Source organism: Pseudoliparis swirei, chromosome 16 (genome assembly GCF_029220125.1).
Source record: "Pseudoliparis swirei isolate HS2019 ecotype Mariana Trench chromosome 16, NWPU_hadal_v1, whole genome shotgun sequence".
In the NCBI taxonomy this organism is placed as follows: domain Eukaryota; kingdom Metazoa; phylum Chordata; class Actinopteri; order Perciformes; family Liparidae; genus Pseudoliparis; species Pseudoliparis swirei.
In genome coordinates, this window is record NC_079403.1 from 14,586,236 (window position 1) to 14,607,339 (window position 21,104).

Below are 21,104 nucleotides of genomic sequence, written 5' to 3' on the forward strand. Positions count from 1 at the left end.
TGTGAAGCTAACTCCTCGAGCTGTTGACCGCTAGCTGAAAGTTATCCTTGAATCTCGTTCTAGTGACTGACTTCCTCCCGAGAAGCCTGAGAATGGAGGACCACCTGTACGCACGGGGCGACGCCAGAGGTAAGTTTTATATTTATATTAGCATTTTTGTTATTGGTTCTTACCTTAAAACCATTTAAAACTTTCTCAGTTGAGAAACTAGTGAAACCTTTTGAGTTTATAGTTGAACAGTTCACAATGTCAAGGGGCCTGTTTGAAAAATACAGATGTGGTGGAGGTTTCTCTGTAAAAAGATTATTTAAGGACCGGAATGTCTTAAAAGTCGCTGGATATCTGTGGTATGTGTTAACTATTAGTGTAGTGGATTTAAAACAATGTTATTTTATTTAGAGGGTATCAAATATGACAGATTTTACATTTAAATTTCTGAAGAAAATTAATTAATTAATTCTTAATTCTGAAATTGAATCATGCGTCAGCGTGACGTCATCACACCAGGTGTGTTAGAGGCGCATCTGATTGAGACAATGAGTTGGTTTGTTTTGACTGTTTGACTGAAACGTCACTTATTCAACAAACATCTGCTCCTTTTAATTAATACTATCCCATAAACTATTTATTTAACAATTAACCCTCCTGTCGCACAACTAAAGGTTTATAAAGGGGAAAGTGAGAAGATATGAAACATTGTTTAGTCTGGAAGGTGTGGCTCACGAGTCTAAACAGTTGCATAATGACCTGCTAACTTATTGGTTAGCAGCTGGAATCTGAATCTATTATTGCTCAATGTAATCCAGAACTATTTTATGTAATGAAGAATCCTTAAATGTTTCCCTCCAGCTGGTGGCGACTACGATGGAGCTCCTGGCCTCCTACGGCCATCAGGTTAGTGCAGGAAGATAACATTGCGGACATTAGGCTTCATAATGCGCGTGTGTCTTTGTTGCGTGTCTTTGCCCTTTTAACACCAGACGAGCTCCGGCGCCGACTCCGACACCCAGACATCCGCCGCCGGTTCCGCCAGCTCCGCGCCATCCGCCGACTCCGCCAGGGACTGGCCCGCAGGTAAGTTATCAGGTTAGTGATACACTTGTCCCTTTAAACTTACACTACACTGTTTAAAGGACTGTTATTGGTTTGTATGGGCACTTTATTTTATATTCTACTGTAAATGTAATGTTACAATTCTTGCACTTTGTTGATTGTTGATTGTTTAATGTTATTCTCTAATGTTGCACCACCCGCCATGACACATTCCTTGTATGTGAAAATATAGTTTAGAATAGATAAATAGATGGATAGACAGACCGAGAGACAATTGATAGACAGATAGATAGATAGACGGATGGATAGAGCGATGAACAGATACCCCAGTCCCCCAGAAACCAGAAGAGTCTCCCAGGAGCAGCAGGAAGAGGAGGAGCCCGACTGCCCGGCAGGACCGATAAAGTTCCAGACAGCCTTCCCTCGCGCCTGGCGGGGGAAGGCTGGTTGGCGTGGTTCTACTTTTTTATTTAGGTATCGATTGCTGTGACACGGAAGAGTCTACCGGGATCTCCTGAACGACGACGAAGAAGATGACGAGGGAGGACCACATGAGAAGGATGAAGGACTACAGGACCAGATGAAGAGCGGCGGTTGCCTTTCTTTTAGTGGGCGGAGTAAGTAATCCCTCACTCAGACTACAGAAGTATCAGTAATACGATCCAATCATCGGAGGCCAGATCCAACACAATAATGTAAAGGTTGTGTAGTTCAGTTCAAATTTATTCATGTCTGGTGTTTGTGTCTCACAGGGCAGGACTCCTCTGTCTCTCTCCCAGCTGGAGGTGGACGTCAACCAACCCGTCACCTTCAGCAGACCACGACACAAGTCAATCAGGACCCCCCCCCGCCCCCCCGCCCGCCCAGGAAGCAGCTGTGAAGAAGACGGACACTTCAGCCTGAACAAGACTTAATAATCCTTTCATTTGTCCCATGGAATACTCACTGTACATTCATGTTAACTGTGTACAGTATTTAGATTATTTCCTGATTTTAATAAATACATGTACAACAACATCTAAATGTCTTTTTATTAAAAACTACTGGGTCAGCAAACACTGATGATGTTCATATTGGGTTATAAATCAACTTTAATGGTTGAGACTTATGCACTACAATGTTATAGTTTTTATATTTAATTATTGTGTTGATTCTTAATAATTAATGTCTAATATATTGTTAGTTTACACCAGTGCTCATTTTTCATCTTCATAACGGATAAACGATTAAACGATTATATTTTTGTTTTGTGTTTTGCCAAACGTAGCTTAAATGACCACAAAATATTTTATCGTACAAAAAATCCTACATGGCAAAACGTGTCATGTCAGTTGGCAACCATCAGTAACAAATACCAACATATATCTTCACTAAATAATCCAACAAAAGCAATGCATCATTTCTATTTACAAGATTTTCATTGACAAATATAGAAAATAGGAAAGTAAGTTACAGACCCCGGCAGTATATGAAATGATGCTTTTATACCAAACTCCTAACTGGATGGAGAACATTGAAACAAAACCAAAGAACAGACGACATGGAGGAGGACGTCTCCACAGCCGCTGGACCTCAGCAGCATGAATGACGTCCTCTGGAGGCTGAGGACAGGAGACATGAGCCGGCACCTCGTCCAGCAGCTCCTGGAGTCCGTCTGGAAGCTCCTCGCCTCCCAGCAGCCGGACACAGGGCTCGGCCTTCTGGACTCGTTGAACGTGGCATGTCGGTTCCAACCTGGAGAAGGAATCAAACAGACTTTAATCGTAACGTTCATCTTTGGGCCGACGGGCTTTCTGTAAGAACAACCAAAATAATGTGTATTTGACATGAATACAGAAAGGGCACTTTTCTCATCCAGGGCAAAGGGGCACGTGCTTGAGCACCACTAGGGCTCTACCTGTGCATGTGCCTATATATATATTTATAAATATACATATATATATATATATATATACAGGCACATGCACAGACATTTTGGGGGGCAGGTGCTCAAACCCCCCCAAAAGGGCACCCATCGGCAAAATGATTTTTCTATTGATCACTCGAACTTGAAGTTAAGTAATTGGTTGCAAGGAAACACCTGAAACACATCGTGTCGTGAGAAGACATGAGAGCTGAACAAAATGACATATTACAATTTGTTTTTATTTACAAAACATTAGGAGCGAAAAAATGCCATATAATAAACGACTTACTAACCTCGACCGCTCGGATGAAAAGAGTAAATGCAAGAAAAAACAACACTTGTAATAACTACTTACTAACCCAGAGTGAGGTCATGCCATGAAATATCAGACTGAGGCATTATAACGTTTTCACGGAAGTCTGATATTTCCTGGCATGACCTCATTCTCAATTAGTAAGTATAGTTATTACAAGTGTTGTATTTTCTGCTTACTGCACTCTAAGTGGAGGAGGGAGGGCCCCGACAGACATCCATACACATTTGGGGGAACTTGATGACAGAGAGTAACTTTATTTCTTAAATACTGATAATGAAGAAAAAATGTGGCTCCAGCAGAAAGGGCACTTTTCTCATCCAGGGCAAAGGGGCTGGTGCTTGAGCACCACTAGGGGTCTATCTGTGCACGTGCCTGTGTATATGTATGTATGTGTGTGTATATATATATATATATATATGTATATATATGATTCTTTGAAATAAGTTTTTTCGAGAAATCATAGGTTAGGGCACTTATAAGCTCGTTAGCTTCAGCCTCGACCCTTTCGGTCAGCCACTTTCTTCTTTTGTTGAATTATGATTGTTGTATATTTTGCTGATCGAAATAAACTAAATCATCATCAACATGTAACCTGTTCTGTTGTGACTCTGCTGTCAGTGTCTTACTCCTCTGACTACGTCACATCATCATCATGTAGTACTTTGGTCTCCAGAAGGATGGAGCTCTGTGTTGTGTGAACATGTTTTGAGGAGTTGACTCCATGAGTTATTGTATCAGAGTGAAACATGGAGAGCCAAGCTCCTCTCACATCTCTAACATGTCTCACATAGTTTATAGTAGTGATTGTTAGGCGTTGTTGCCTGTGTTTAGCCGTATGGCTATATCTCTGGAAGTGCCTTTGGAATAATTCAGCCAACAACCTTCTCTTGTTCTCTCCCCTTCCAACAGGAGAATTTATTCACTGATCACATGTAAAATACAAGCTTGCATGCAACAAGATTGGTTGAAACCCAAAATGACTCTTCCCCCAAGCCAAGTACGGCCCTCCAAGCACCCACATTTTCGTGGACGTCATCCTGACCTCGGACCGGCCACATCTTCCCACCCCTTCTCACAGGACGGGGCCCTCCAGTGGCCTCGCCCCCTCTCTCATATTAACAATATGATAACAAGTATGTGTGTTGCGTTTATGTGAGGCGCAGTACCTAAACTTGAGGAGCAGACATAATATTTCTTATCAGACACATATTCCATCTGCTATGTGGTGTTATTCTGAATTTGCAGGAACTTGAACAAACCAGTACCTTCAATAATTCAGATTTATATTAACACTATGAACTCTTGAACTATGTTCTGTTTCACTGGCTCGGCCTCTTGTTTTGGGCTTTGCTCTTGCACTCTGACACATAACCTTGCAAATAAACCAGCCCTTTTTGGGCCCACTGCCAGACCTCTTAGATGCAGCTGGTACGTGTCACGATCCGGAATTTTGTGTCCTGTTTTATTTTGAAGTCCCTGTCTCTCGTGTCCTCCGTTTCCCTGCACTTCCTGTCCCTGTGATTGTCTGCCCTGTCCCTGATTCCTGTTTCCTCCTGTGTGATTGCTAGCCCCGCCCTGATTGTGTCCACCTGTGTCTCATTCCACAGTGTCCAATCACCTGCATCTTCCCTGTGTATTTAAACTCTGTTTGTCTCTTTCCCCAGTGTGGCTTTGTACTGTTTAGTTTTTGTGTGTTTGACCTGTTTTGAGAAAAAAAGATTAAATTTTTTGTGGAATGTTGCTGGTGTTTGTGTCCTATATCTCTCTCTGGCTACAACAGCCAACCTGACAGTATCTGCTTCACAATAGACAAGTGCATTATTATTTTCCACCCTGAATGAATCATTAAAAAAACATTAAAATTCATAACATTGTCGCAGTTTTATTCTTCATCTTTACATATAGATGGGAAACATATGTCTGATTTTCAGTTTTAAAATGCAAATTACTGTGATTTCCTTTTCTCGGATTTACCAATAACTTAAAATGTTCATTGTGAGACTTATTGCTGTCTTATTGCTGTCGTGCAGATGGTCGCGAATAGCATTGGAATAATATTTTGGAGATACGGTTCTAACTTTTCCAAACATCTTATGTGAAACTAAATCTAGTCTGCTGGCTACTCATATTTTTATCTTCCCTCTCATTTTCTTTGGCTGATCTGTGGAGAAGACCGTTGACTTGTAGTAGGTGCTGGTGATGGACACCGGAGTTCAGTGTGTGTGTAGGGAAGTATTTTAAATGTGATTTTGATGGCATATTTGCAGTTACACTGATTGCACTAGTATGTTATTTATAATGTATTATATTACTGTTTCTTGGCGGCATGTATTTTTCTGCGTTGTGGGGTGTCTGTCAGAATGATTATTGTTATGATTGGACAGACTGCCTGTTTTGCCACAAGCCCAAATAAGTTATACCAATCACATTTGAGGGAATTTCAACAAATTTCCCTCTGAAGTTTTCTATATAATTTATATAACACTGACATACTTTTGAGTGATTATTTTACTAAAACCGATGACATCACTTGGCTTGTTTTGTGAAATGTTTAAGACCGAATAAGAAATTAAATGACATGCTCGTAGAATTGACCATTTTTACATATCCTGCCCAGGTTAAGAATAACTGAGGCAGGTATATTATATTGTGATTTAATGATGAGTAGTGATGCACTGTAGTCACCGAGAGCGCCCATGATCATGTTGTATTTTACATATTGTTTATTTATGAGTTATATTACTGTGTTGTCAATGACTTAATGTGCCCTCACATTTGCAAACTTTAGTTTGGATGTGCCATAAATCTCACAGGTAATCTATGAAATAGCATCATGATGGGTCCATGGTCCAATCCCAATAAGTCTGTGTAATATAATTATTGCTAACAAACTCTGATCTCATTTGTTTTTCCGTTCCATCTTCAATCCTTACTGTTTCTGAGAATATGTATAAAGTTGTCAGGCTGAAAATCCATGTGCCCTCTTTTTACGTCTCCACGTTTCCCCTGGTAACCCCGTGTTTAGCGTCACATTGCTATGGATTGTGGGTAAATGTTCATGCGTCACTGCTCGTTATTAACCCTTTTTGCATTAAATAACACTCACAGAATAATAAACCCATGTCCTGACCTCAACAAACATCTGTGACCTAATTACATTCGCTTGCAGATTGTAGAGTTTATTAATATCTTACTGAATAGATACTGTGGTTAAAGGGCTCTATGATGTTGTAAGCTGTTAGGTTGAGTTGATAAGTGAAGGCTCTGAGTTATCGGAAGAGGTCTCTAGGAATAAGGCTCAATCTCAATGTTCCCCCTAAGGTCATAAACCCTGAACCCTCAAAGACTTACTGACGTTACCTGGTAAACGGTCGAGTGTGAGAGGCTGTAAGGGCTTGACATGGAGTAAATACGAATGGGACAGCACTTTGCTGCAAAATATCATGTTCCCGTGACAATGGTGAACTTTATTTATTAATAATTTAATACATATTTTTACAAATTGTTTACATTATATTTTAAATTGAACAATATAAACAATTGAACAATATAAACATATTTTTACAAATTGTTTACATTATATTTTAAATTGAACAATATAAAATATATTAGCTAATATAACTGAATCAGCCAAATTAACTAAGCACATCATTATTTTTCTTATTGTGACAATTAATGACACATTAGGTTTTTCGTGAAAACTTTTTAGATTAAATTCCCGATGGGGAACGTATGTGTGTATGTGTATGTATGTGTCACAACGATATTTATCTGAATAGTTTTATATCAGTTTGTTCAATACAATGTGTCCACAGCAGGTTCAATACAATAAAGGAGATGTTTATGTAAAAGCATTAACATTCTTAAATGGGTGAATCTGACCTTTTTAAATGTAGCTCCTACTTGTGTAAGATCTGTCACACCCTGGGGCAAACATCTTGGAAATGTTGTTGTGGGAACACTAAATCATATGGCCTGTCACATGACCCACCACAATGTTCAGTAAGTGTAACTCAGGGACTTTGTGAGTTAAAATCAAGGATGAGGCTGTTTAGGGAACTTTCCAGAATATTTAGAGGATATGTGACACCGTGGGTCCTCATGTGGGTGGAGATTGAGATAGGGCCGAAGTGTGTACTGTCTGGGGCTTTTATTGTGAAGGCTAGAATAGAAAAAGAAGAAAGTGGGACATGTGCCCTTGTTATTATTGTATTACTATTATAGTATAGGTGCACCATTAGTCTCAGAGACAATGTTATTGATATTGTCATTACAGGCCTATTCGATTTCCTTTCATATGGTTCTCTTCTCTTACAGAGTTGTAGTCTTACACCCTTTATGCACTTCCATTCGAGCAGCTACCCACCCATAACTCAAAAGAGACTGTGTCTGTCCTACAATCACTTAAATTAATTAAATCAAAAGTAACCAGAAGATATATATATATCACCCCGTGACTAGAGTCGTGTGCCTCCCCGAAGCGGGCGGCGGGCGGTCTTGAGTCTTGTTTGCTGCTGCTGGCTGGCGATAAGGTCAGAGATGTCAGATTGTAATACACGCCGGCGGTACCCGTCGCCGATGGTCGGAAGTCACTAAAATTAATGTGGAATCGGTTGTGCTTTATGCCAAGATGTTGTAATTTTTTCTTTTGGCTCTCCCCTCTCTCAGATTGACAGACAGAACGATAGCCGAATGTCGTCTTTCAAACATTGGGGCTGTCGAGGTGGTGCCCAGCGAATATGTGGGCTACGACAACTGGGAAGACTGACTTTGAAAAACCTGATCGAGGAGAGAGGAGGCTCATCCCATCGCCACGACCCTCATTCTCATTTCTCATTGAGTGACATGATCCAAGTGATCACTTAATCAGATCAGGGTTCGATCAGGAACTCAGAGAGAGAACAGAGTTGTTCTTCTTCTCTGCTCTTCCATTGCTCTTTACCATTGATGACTTTAGAGTAGAGCTCTGTCCCGTCACTTAATTAAAATAAATAAAATAAAAATAAAAGAAATAAAATAAGTCAACATACAATCACATACAAGTTAACACCATTATTTCAACAGTGCAAATTAATAGGTCTCTCCTAAATATTCTCTAATCGTCGATCTAAGCATCTAAAAGCTGTGATCTAAATGATTGTAAATAAATGATGATTTATCAGATAATCACATTGATTTATGTTGCCTAACTGAAACCTGAATATGTGGTGAAAAATATGTCTGCCATCTCCAAGTCATATTAAGTCCACATTAATCGAGGATTCGGTGAGGCAGAGGCGAGGAGGATCGAGCCTATTAAGCCTTCTGACCCAATTAAAATTACACCTCATTTGAAACACTTGTTCTTTTTTTTTGATTTTCTTCTTTTTAAACCCAACCAGCCAATTGTGATTCTGTACAGTATTCGCAGGTCCATATTCATTCTATAGGCCCAGGTTCATAATCATTCAGAATATTTATATTCTCATTGGTTTAAAGTTATTATTGTTTTAGATTTTAATATCCATGTGGATGTTGATAATGATAATGATCATGTCATTCATCTCCTTGTTGGACTTGTTGTGCATTCGGATTGCTGTGCTCAGGAGTACTTCTGTCAGAGAGCAGTTCTTTCCACTTGTTGCTTCTGACATTGGCTGATGACTTGTTAGGCGTTGACATTGACATTGAGCATTTTCCCTTCTTCCAACAGACTCCTGTCCACAGTGTACTCCCTTTTAACTTATACTACGGTACTAACTAGTTTCTAGTTTAGATGTCTAACTGACAATGCTGTAGCTAAATTTAAAGAAGCAATTCGATTCAGCTATCTTTCTCTAACAGTCTCGAATATCATAGAGGAATATAATAGAGTCTTTCCTCCTCTTTAGTCAGATTTATCTTGTTGACAGTGCTGACCTCTCTTTGAGTGAGAATGACAGAACACTCGAGGAAGATCCCTCAGAAGAAGCCCTGTGAGGAGAAGAGGAGGTTTGCTCCCCATAAACCCCAAGAAACTAAAGCAAACATCAACATCACGAAAGCTTGAAAGACAATGAACTGACTAAGAAAAGAAGAAAATAGAGAGCCTCCACAAAGCCAGTAATAGCCTAAGAAGGCTGCTAACTCCAGAATCTAGAGCACTTAAATATCAGTAATGTAAAAAAAAAAAAACAAACTGTCTTTTCTCTTAAAGGCGCCACTTCCCTATAAGAGCCGAGCTCTGGACTCTTCCTGAATTCCTTAACAAACCTTAGTTTAAATGACTTTATGAACTTCTTTTATGAAAAGATTTAAAATTATGATTAATAGGAATGGCTGCCCTACAGCTTATGGCCAATCTGTAAACAAGTGGAATCCTTGTGAATCATTTGGTGTTTCTCGTTCTAATTTGGTTTCTATTCTTTTCCTTTCCCCTTTCAATTATTTTCAACGGTTTCATTTCTACTTCTTGGCTGTGTCTCTTTTTATAGGCTCTTAAAGACGTGGCTAATCCATGCGTGTCTCTGCTAACAGGCCACGTGTCTATGTACCTCAAAGTGCCCCTGCAAACCTCTCGTACCAGACCCTCACCTTACCTCCGAGGTGTTGGCTAACCAGAAAAAGAACTCTATCTCAGAGCTCTCTCAACCTCTCATGATACCATTCCTCTTCCTCTTGTTTTCAGTTGTGTATCCAAATTTAATTGAATGAATTACCAGAGAGGATTTAGAACCACATATTTTAGAAATTTCAGGACTTTTTTAAATAACACCGTGAAAATGGCAGAGACTTAAATTGAACATTTCTGAAAATGGCTTAATGTAGACCATTTAATACCTCTGTTCCTGTCTGGGTAGCAGTCTGTGCTGCATTCGATTGGCAGCCAGCATTTTGGAGCATTTCACTAATAGCGTTTAAACTTTTTATTTGGCTTAATCCAGTTGGTAATTCCTCAGGTTGATAACCATTTGGTTTTTGTTACGCCATAACAACCCGTGTTGTTAACCCAATTATATCACACAGTTCACACTTTATTCAATTGAACGACCTCGCTCAACCTTATACATGCTTTTTTTATTAAATATTTATTCAGATAAATTCATATAAATTCCATACTCAACAGATACTAACCATAGCAACTTCAAATATAAACTCATGCAAAACCACAACTTTTAAATGTAATGTCATAAAAGAAGGCAAACCTGGGAACAAAGCAAAGCACTGATGTTAAACCCAGACAAAACCAGAGTAATTTTATCTCGCCCTGAGCACCTCAGAGATCAATTATCTGGTGATGGATCAAACACCACTCATTGCCCTGGCATCCAACACCACTGTAATCTTGGATCCTTTAACCCCGAAAAGCAAATTCATTTTAACACACACATCATCTCAAAGAAATTCATAAAAATCAGGCATCTTGTCTCAAAAAATGCATAAAGCTGGGTCAATCACTGCATTATTTATTCATGCTCGTGCTCTTGCAACTTCCTCTTAATTGTTACATATCTCCTGCTAGGGTTCTTCTCAGTTGAACCAGGTCCTCTCAGCTGTTCTGCCTAAACTAAGAAAGATCAAGACCTCAAAACTAAGAAAGCTGCTCACAATGGCTCCCAGTCAATGCTCTGCACACTTTTAAAAATCTCACTTAACCTACAAAGCTATTGTTCTCCCTCCTCCCAGTATTATTTGGCTTGCTGTATCATATCTTTAAGGAGCTTGTAGTACCACATGCCTAATGCGGAGACTTGTCAAATAGAGACTTAAAAAAGTTGAGTGGGAGCCAGAGCCTTTAATGGGAGCCTCTTTTATGTTAGGGCTTCCATTTCTTTATGGAACCAGCTTCCAGTCACCTCTTTTAAGAGTAGATTTATATAGACTTTAGCCTTAGAGAGTCCTTATAGTTGGGCTGAATCTTTTTTGAGTCCTTAGAGCTCTCTCTTTGACTGGTAGCTATAGGGGATTAGCTGCGCAGGGCGGATGAGGTGAGCCTTCTCTTCCATCTCTTTTTTTCTCTCCTTTCTCTCTTTTTTCTCCTTTTGACCTATGCGCTCTCCGTCTTGTTTCTCCGAGTCGCTGACTTCTCGCCTCTGCCTCATGGATCCCTATGAGACTGGGTCCTCGCCCTCCCCTGCTGATGGGCCTGATCGTGTCTGTCTGTCTGTTGACACACGCCTGTTCACCTCCTCCTGCCCCGCCCGTCCCTCTGATGGATCGCCTCTCGTCATCCATCCTTCTGATGATCTATTAGGATCGTGTCATATACATATTCATTAATCTTCTGTCTATCTGTCATATTCATTTCCTTTATTTTAACATCCCTTGACCTTCTACTGTTGTTGCATCTGTCCTTATCCTCTGTCCATCCTCCTCTATTCCCCTCTCTCCCTGTTTCCTCCTTTTTTCTTCCTTTTTGTTTTGGAAGGGTTATTGGTCCGATGTGAGGTTTTGTTTGAGGATGTGAATGTGTACAGCAACAGCATTATGTGTACAAATGATTAATTTGTGAATCTTCTCCACACGTGCAGCTCAAAGAGTCCCTTTATCTTGACGTTGAAACGCAACAACCATTTATCAATAGAAACGTTGTCTTTCTGACCTAGGACAATCTGCGATGTATACCAATAGACGTGTGAGTTGACATCTTTTAGATTTTATGGATGAAAGCTGGTGATACTAGGTTATTGAGAAGCCTTTACTCAGAGGATTTGGCAACAGATGATAAACTGTAACTAAATAGATATTTGCTCATGTTACTCTGTAACTGGAGTGTTGGTAGGGTTCATCCTCATTATTTGTATGCACCTGAAGAATGGGACACGTCTTAAAAATGGACATATTTTATTTTTTCACGAGAAGGAGAAGCACAAATATAATGATCTCTTAGCAATACAATAATGTGGACTACATATCAAATAGCGATATATTTATATATATATATACACATGCATAAACAACATTTTGATCCACGCAAAAAAATTAAGGAATCTGCATCTTTTCTTGAATAAACAGGCCAATACAAATTAGTTTTAGACACTATCCTGTAATTATAACAGAGATGAGGCAGCCAATAAGTAGAGTTTTAAAATAGATTCCTGTGCCACACAGCAACGTTTTACATGTTAACAACTGACGAATTTTCGTGTGGGATGAAAAAACCATGCATGTCCATCTGGAGCCCCTTGTTCACGTATGCTCGAGCTACTTCTTTGAACGTTCTGCCGTCAAGAATCAAGATAAAACCAGACAGGCCTGCATCGGTGCTGATAACTGATGCCAGGACAACACCTGTGAATAGAGAGGACAAGGTTATTGTTAGAGCGCAAAGCAGGATGTCAAAGATTGAAGGAATCACATCAAATGATGTCTGGTTTTACAGTCTCATTCCAGATGTGATCTGTGAGGAATCTTCAGGGGTTGATATTCCCGTCCATATGTTGCTGTATAGGAGCACGTACACACACCACATAGATGCATGTCAAGCACCACACAGGGTTCTCACCGTCATCTTCTGACTCTCCATTTGGTCTGGGGATGAACACAGGCTCTGATGGCAAGCAGTTGTCTTCACTCCAGTAAACCCTTTCCTTGGTGTCTGCGTCGAACTTGACGAGCTACAGCAGAGAAATAGATTTGGAAAAATAATAATGATTTACTCAGCCTGTACAAACGGCTTATATGACTAAGCACTAAAACCTCATGTATCGACAATTATTTACAAACCTAGCAAAGGGCAAAAAGGCCACTTAATTAATAGTATTATAGTTTTCATTAGAAAACATAGAGCAAAAGATAGTACGTTTTGGAGCTATGTTGAAAGGGAAGACTAACTAATACAACAACAGCATGTCAATGCTGTTTTGACATATTGAGTTTGTTTTTAGTTTTCCGTCTTAGACATTTAAGAAATTGCCAATTCATAGTGCGTATCTTGCCCACAAGCAATGCGCCTGTGAAGTACTTTGCCCCAAGATCAAGCCATATACTTACAAAAGAGCTGTGAAGTGTTAAAATAGACTTCAAACTAAGTTCCAACACTTTCCCTAGTATTACCTGGGCTAGCCATAGTCTATATTTAGAGTGACCAAATCTCATCAAGAAATCAAATCATTTTCAATGCTTTCCCAAAACAAAGTAACAAGCTGCTTTGTGAATCCGCCCATCCATCAGCTAACATTAGCTCATCCTCTGAAGGTTTGAACCGATCCCTGCTGACATTGGGCAAGACAAGTAGTCCACCCTGGCGAGGTCACCAGACAATCACAGGGCTGACACGTAGACACACAACCATTCGCGGTCACTTTCATATCGATAGGCACTCTCAGGGTCACCTGACCTGTATGGGTTTCGGCTCACTGTCGGAGGAAACCGGAGCCATATCAGCGAGTATTTAACACAATATTCTTAGATTTGGCTACTCTAAAAAGGGTAAAGATCTCACCTCAATAAATTTTTTATTTGAATATAAATTGATTTAAACTTGGCATGTTTGCATAATACAATATATTGCTTCCCCTTGGGTGTGAAAATATTACAATTATGACATTAAACTTTACCTGTTTAATGGATCAGCTTAACATACTTAGTCAAATGAAAGTATTTTTTTATCCGGTGGTGTGACAACTATTCAGTGCCGTTTCCTTTTGCTCGTGCTGCTTTTTATTCCATATCACAAACACTATTCAAATTCAAAGAAACGCCAGATCTCTCTTCTGTTGTTGGAATTCTGTGTCACGTGGGAATGGACAGAAATATCGAATTGTCTGAACCAGGCCGTTTCCTTTAGTTCCTTCCTCTGTAGTTACGATTCCTCTGGACCGTGCGTATGCAGTGAGACACAAGGGAAGCGCTTTAAAACTCGTGACTTTGAAGCCGCCCAGAGTTGAGGCCTTCTTTCCTTTGTTTCCGGTACATTGATGTACAAGTGTGCCCAGTACAAAGGATGTGTGGGTATTGAAGCCAGAGCCATGAAGTGGTGGGTCTTTGTTGGGGGCAACCGCTAATTCTCACATCACCAAAGGGTTTCCTACCGTCTGTTGCGTCAACTGGTAACTGTCACTTCCGCGCTATGCTTCCAACCTTTGTCAAAACAATGGTGCCAGGAAGATTCTGTTTCCCAATAGCCTCGTGTTTATGTGTTTATGTGTTTATAATCTGTTCTTCAAGAGTCGGCAAGTTTCGGTTCTCTTTTGGAAAATAACACTTAGGAGATTGAAAGAAATCGCAAAGACAGATGTTCCCCTGGGTTCTGTTCCGCAATAGCCAAATAAATCCAATAAAAAAGGAAATGTCACCTTGTTTGTCAGAGCAGAATCCTCCACATTGCTCCCATAGACAAACTGATGCTTCTTGCCATTGAAGTCATAATTCATTCGGGGCAATTCAAAACCTGATGGTAATAAAATGACAGTTTTTGTGTGTTATTAACGAATAAATTACTCCCATTCTAGGATGAACTACTTTTATAATAATGACTTGAGTGTCTATTTGAGTGGCTTTGGTTTTACCTCGACATAAAACCTCCGCTTCACACTTCAGTTTGCCTTCTTTCTCCTTCACAGCACTGGCGGTCGTGTACTTGAGTTTCACCAAGTCTTCTCCAACCGCCACGCCCTGCAAAACACAGTAGAAAATAAAAAATGAATACAAATATCTTCTCTAAATTATAGCATGAAATCAACTCGACTTTTAGTTAGAAAACCCACCTTGTCTGACTGGAGGGGGAGTACAAATCGTTTGTAGACTGGTCTGGAGTATTTATCACCCTGACCCTCTGAGTTTTCCATCAGCTTGCTCAAGTAGAACATGTCATAAAGGCCGTTGTCATTGTAGGCGATGACATCGACGACCACATGACCGTCCTCCTCAAAAGCATTCACGTGGTGGTAGACGACCATCGAGCCAGTGAAGTAATTTGTCTCGACCACTTTGCCGGTCTTTCTGTCTATCAGGTGGATCAGAGTCTATTGAAGACAGACCGTCACAGTTATGTTAACCCAGATGTTATGTCCATTACGCTGGTAGACTAGTGCACACTTGTTTCCTTTGATAACTATATCTGCTTCCCACTTAGTTCAGTAGTTTGTATATGCAGAGTGACACACAAGGCAATAAATGAAACTTACGTTTTCCTCCGGGCAGAACTTCAGGCAGCTCGCCCAGTTGACCCCTCTCATGTACGCCGTGGCCATCTTGAGGATGTCCAGTTTGAGAGGCTGCTCGATGAAGATGAAGTAGTTGTCCGTCATGCCAAAGCTGTGGTAGTAGCTGGGTGTGAGCAGGGTGCGACAGGGGACTGTGCAGATCACCTCCACGTTCTTCAGTGCGGGGACATTCTGGTCTTTGTCTGAAAGGTTTCAAGTAAGAAGCAAAGTTAAAGAAGAAGACACTTAAAATTGTGTCAACGCATTATTTTTCCTTTGTTGGCCTGGAAGTGATACATTGAGCATTTTCTCTGTAAAAAGATTGCAACAATAATGTAATGCTGAGAAGTGTGGACTGCAGGGCCTTCAAATTCAGTAAAAATAACCATCAATCAGCACGCTTCATCCGCCCCTCCCGTCCAATTATACCTCTACTTTCTCAAAGCAGCTACAGCCAGGATAGGACATTTACATATTTTTAAATAATATATATACTTATTTAGGCTTACAGTATTTGAGCAATTGTCATAAAAATGTAAATAATAACACTATTAGGCAGTAGACTACAGATTCAATGTGTTTTCTGAGATTTTTTGAACAAAACTGAAAACTGAAATCAGACAATGATATTCATAATTATTCTTATTTTTTTGTGGTAATTTATTTTAACAACTATTAACAATTATAACTTATTTAGTTTTTTTATAATTAAAAATGATATTTGTTTGTGTCCCTACCTAGTACAGGCAATACAGATAGGACACACACCCAACAAAGAACTAAAACAAAACGCGATTAAATTATTGAAATTATGGCTGCATTTTTTGCCCCTCTCCTAGTGATATCAGGGGCAATATTATATTTGTTAGGGGCAGTTTTGCCCTTCACCCGTGTGTATTTCTGATGCTGGCTACAGCTGTTATGAAAAGAAAGCAGTGGGATGAGTTGAGTGGGTTATGAGGGATCACATACCTTTCTCTGAAACAGCAGGGACTTTGAACAGTATGTATTTGGTCTTGGCCTTGTCTGCTATTGAAGTCCCGATGTTGTAGGCGTTGCCCTCTTTGTCATAGTGCGGATGGGATGTTGACAAGTTTACCGGCAGGTATTTCATGTAGTCCACCTGTGTGTTCAGCAACTCGTGAGCCCCGAGATCGATTCACTTGAACGTGTGCTAATAAATTAGTAATCATTAGTGAGTGATCAAGGTCAGTATATTACTTTACCTTGTCCTGAGTTTCCAGTGTCACAGGATCAATCTTGCGGATGTAGTTGGTCTCTGAGGTGGCGTAGTAGTCCTTTCCGTATTTAATGAAATTGCTCGCGCCGTTGTCAGTGAAGTCGGGCACTGTGTGGTTGATAAAGGTTATCGCCCTGAAAAGAAAGAAGAAATATTATATATTGGAAAGCGGGTTCAGGGTTCATCCAACACAAAAGACCAATGTTGCTCATTCTGAGGGGCCTGTAAAGTGTGTGTGACTCATGTCCATCTCAATGATAAATTCACAACATGAAGAGACGAAGCATGGGGTTTTCACAAGACCTATAATCCTTATTTTAAACGTTTAGGTGCTTGCATCTCAATAATTTCATGTCGCAAGTGTATTGCAGATGTTATGAAGAAGTGTTTTTAAATGAATATAAAACATACACAACAACAATTGTACAAACATGTCAACAACATGTCAACAACAATGGAGACTGGAAGTTTTTAAGATATAAAGTATGACAACAACAATTGTGGCTGAGAGGGATAACTAAAATGCTAAATGTGATTTGATTCAAATTAAGAGCATGCTCACTTGACAATAAAGTTCTTGCTTGGGTCTGGGTAAGCCATTGTCCCCATTTCGGACACAACGATCCTGTTTGCATCCATGTTGCTTTTGTAGGTGTCACTTCTTAGAAATCTGCTTCTGTAAGTCACTTCACCTGAAAGAAGATAACAAATACAAACATGTCAATGCGTTTAGTGTCTCTGCGCAGATATGATACACGAAATTATGATTTTTTAAAAACCAAACACCAACCATCTTTAATGGCGAAGCTGTTCATGATGGCCATCCCATCGAACCAGTGGTCGTAGCTGGTGGCCCCCACAGAAAAGATACCGGGACCATTGCGCAGCAGGGTCCCTTGCAGCCAGCTGGGAATACTCCCTAAACCACAAGCAACCTGTCAGAGCCCGCCATTGCGTCTGCTGGTCACTCGGTGCAGACCAGACCTACCTTTCACTTCTGCCTTGCAGGGCTCCGGGCTCTCCTCCGCGTTCTTGAAATAGTTGGATGTCATGTCTGCTGAAAGCGCAGTGAATAGCACGAGGAGGTGTCCAAACAAAACTGCAGTCAACAACAGCGCAAACCACTCCGTTTAAAGCGGGGGATTGGCAAATCGGTCCCGAGACGACAGTTCTCTGTCCTCTCTTTCTTTGAAATGTTGCAGGAAATATATCTCCGAAACGTGGCGGAAGTGTATCCCTGCTTCACCTTTGGCTTGTCTACATAGATTGTGTAATCCGCAATCCACTTTTATTGGTCCCTTACCCAGGGCTCTCAAGTCTCACGCATTGAGCGTGAGACTCACGCATTTCGGTCTTAACTCACGCACTCCCGCCACACATCGTATTCCTGACGCTGAAAAAAACTCTCGGGTATTTAATGCTTGAATGCAGGGGTGCTCAATGCGCCGATCGATAGGTCGATCGCGGTCGCTGCAGAGCTCCAATGCCGGTATGCGCGCATCGGGACGGAGCAAAAAATAGTCACTAGCACACAAACACACAGGATATGTTGTTATAACCCGCAGAACTGTTCTTCAGGGAGTTTTAGAGTTGATGTGGTATGGATTAGCTCTTAGATATTAAAAGGGAACACATACCTAAAGTAAGAATTACAATATGATATTCCAATTTTGACCTATATATGAGTTAACTCTCTCTCTCCCCCCCCCCCCTTTCTACCCACATGAGCTTTGAGAAAATATACACTCAGATTATTTTCTTGGGTGCTCTCATTATCATCTATTATATATTTCCCAAGTGTCTATGGAAAGGTTTTGCTCTTTCTATTGGATGACATCACACATTTGAGTTTTAGCACTTTTGTTTTGGGGATTTGTTAGACAGTTTATGTTATCTGACATATTTGGACCGTCTTAGACCAAAGGAAACGTTTTAAATGTGCATAGTTTCCCTTTAAAATTAATTATATTACCTTGCATTGAAAAATCGAGTTTTTTTTTGATGATTGTATTTGTATTTATTTATCCAAAGGAAACGTTTTAAATGTGCATAGTTTCCCTTTAACAAATTTATTATATATAGCATTGATGGAAAAATGGAATTTTATTTTTGATGTATTTATGTTACTTTTATAACTCAAAAAGTATTAAACCGAATCTTATGAAATTTGGTGGGATGATTGGTTATTATGATATCCGGGGACCATTTCATTACATTTTGGGATCGATAGGGTCAAAGGTCAAGGTCATGAAAAGGTCAACATCTTTTTACCATAGCGCGGCCAATTTTTATCCAATTGGCATGCAACTAATGCCAAAATGTTCATAATTCAATGCCCAATCTTGTGATATGCGAAGGTATGCGCTCTACCGAGTGCCCGTTCTAGTTTAATCTGCTTTGGTGACTTACGTTGGAATATTGTTTTATGGACTGACATCACGGGAAGTGTGTGGACCTTTGGTTTATATCCTTCACTCTCCAGGTAACTTGATTTTCTGGCATCATTTTTCTTGGAAGGATGTGTAGTGACTGCCAGATTGTGTGTAGTGAACTCCATCTTCTGCAGGGCTGTTCTCCAGTACTTGATAATACTGGGAATGACGTGCAGTTTATGATGGCAAACCCAGAAGGGAAAAAGTAATAATGATAAATGATATCGGTACATTAAAGTCTACATGCACATAACCTCCACATGCACATAAAAAGATGCATATCTTGTCTGTTTGATTCACAGAATAACCACATTATTTACTTTTTGGCAGGACATACAATCTTCCCCACTTTGCTTTTCTGCCAGATCAAATGATGTCTCATATGAGGACAAAAATATAGTTCAACCAGAACAACACGTTTGGGGAGTCTACTTCTAAAGCAGAGCATTGCAAGCAGGCACGTGCACAGACACTTTGGGGGGCAGGTGCTCAAACCCCAAAAAAGGTCACCAATTGCCAAAGAAAATTCTGGCAGAGTTGAAGCATAAGCAGCAATACACTAGTGAAGCTGTCCTCGACCTGCGTTTCCTCTGGGCAGGATTAGACAGCTGTCTTACATTTTCTTTATGAATAAAGATGAATTATTATATGGCAACAACAGTACAAGCGTTCTGATTGGCTAATGGGTCATGCCAGCTACGTATTGCCCTCCTCGCTTGTCTGATATGGATCCGTATTGCCCTCTTACGTCAACAGCCAAGAGGAAATTCAGAAGCAGCAAACATGTGTTTTTTAAAGTGAAGAAGACGAGAAACTATTGTTTGAATCACTTGTGTTGTTACTTTACCGTAAATTTAAATACATTTTTGCTGAGCCGTGTTGTCCGTTTTCCACAAGATTGATCGTTGTAAGACTGGAACAGACCAAACAAAGAGATAACACATAAAACAACTAGAATGGGCACTCGGTAGAGCGCATACCTTCGCATATCACAAGATTGGGCATTGAATTATGAACATTTTGGCAATAGTTGCATGCCAATTGGACAAAAATGTATCGTAAAAAAAGATTTTGACCTTTCCATGACCTTGACCTTTGACCCGATTGATCCCAAAATCTATCAAATGGTTCCCGGATAATAACCAATCATCCCACCAAATTTAATGTGATTCAAGAAGATTTTGACCTGTTCATGACCTTTGACCTTGACCGTTGACCCGATCGATCCCAAAATCTAATCAACTGGTCCCGGATAATAACCAATCATCCCACCAAATTTCATGCGATTCGTTCAATTTTTGAGTTCTATAACACGCATACAAATAAATAAATGAACTATATCACAAGATTGGGCATTGAATTATGAACATTTTGGCATTAGTTGCATGCCAATTGGACAAAAATGTATCGTGCTATGGTAAAAAAAAGATTTTGACCTTTCCATGACCTTGACATTGACCTTTGACCCGATTGATCCCAAAATATAATCAAATGGTCCCCGGATAATAACCAATCATCCCACCAAATTCCATGTGATTCAAGATGATTTGACCTGTTCATGACCTTTGACCTTGACCTTTGACCCGATCGATCCCAAAATCTAATCAACTGGTCCCCGGATAATAAACAATCATCCCACCAAATTGCATGTGATTCGGTTCAATATTTTTTGAGTTTTGCGAATAACACGCATACAAATAAATAAATAAATAAATAAACTAGAATGGGCATAACACAAGATTGGGCATTGAATTATGAACATGTTGGCATTAGTTGCATGCCAATTGGACACAAATGTATCGTGCTATGGTAAAAAAAGATGTTGACCTTTCCATGACCTTGACCTTTGACCCGATTGATCCCAAAATCTAATCAAATGGTCCCCGGATAATAAACAATCATCCCACCAAATTTCATGCGATTCGGTTCAATACTTTTTGAGTTCTGCGAAAGATTTTGACCTGTTCATGACCTTTGACCTTGACCTTTGACCCGATCGATCCCAAAATCTAATCAACTGGTCCCCGGATAATAAACAATCATCCCACCAAAT

General features: G+C 40.0%; 1 protein-coding gene and 1 long non-coding RNA gene across 2 annotated transcripts; one reads left to right on the plus strand and one right to left on the minus strand.

Annotated features, from left to right (window-relative positions):
* The first annotated feature begins 853 nt into the window (after positions 1-853).
* Positions 854-2,070, plus strand: LOC130205991 (uncharacterized). Its single transcript, XR_008834011.1, has 2 exons — positions 854-1,670; positions 1,806-2,070. It is a non-coding gene; the product is annotated as an uncharacterized LOC130205991 (long non-coding RNA).
* Positions 2,071-12,060: 9,990 nt separating this feature from the next.
* On the minus strand, positions 12,061-17,744 carry bco1 (beta-carotene oxygenase 1). The gene is made up of 11 exons (XM_056433627.1): positions 17,608-17,744; positions 17,410-17,538; positions 17,182-17,311; positions 16,606-16,753; positions 16,352-16,502; positions 15,362-15,582; positions 14,942-15,199; positions 14,744-14,849; positions 14,531-14,625; positions 12,739-12,850; positions 12,061-12,524 (listed from the first exon to the last, which is right to left on the minus strand). Exons 1-11 carry the CDS (start codon positions 17,669-17,671, stop codon positions 12,352-12,354), a joined length of 1,587 nt encoding a protein of 528 aa, XP_056289602.1. The 5' UTR covers positions 17,672-17,744; the 3' UTR covers positions 12,061-12,351.
* Between the last annotated feature and the right edge of the window lie 3,360 nt (positions 17,745-21,104).

Bases quoted from the DNA above. Each gene is read 5' to 3' on its own strand.
- bco1 (XM_056433627.1), bottom strand. From the start codon at position 17,671: ATGACATCCAACTATTTCAAGAACGCGGAGGAGAGCCCGGAGCCCTGC. The intron at 17,539-17,607 runs GTAGGTCTGGTC...CTTGTGGTTTAG, and splicing joins CTGCAAGGCAGAAGTGAAAG to GGAGTATTCCCAGCTGGCTG. The intron at 14,850-14,941 runs GTGGGTTTTCTA...TGTGTTTTGCAG, and splicing joins TCCCCCTCCAGTCAGACAAG to GGCGTGGCGGTTGGAGAAGA.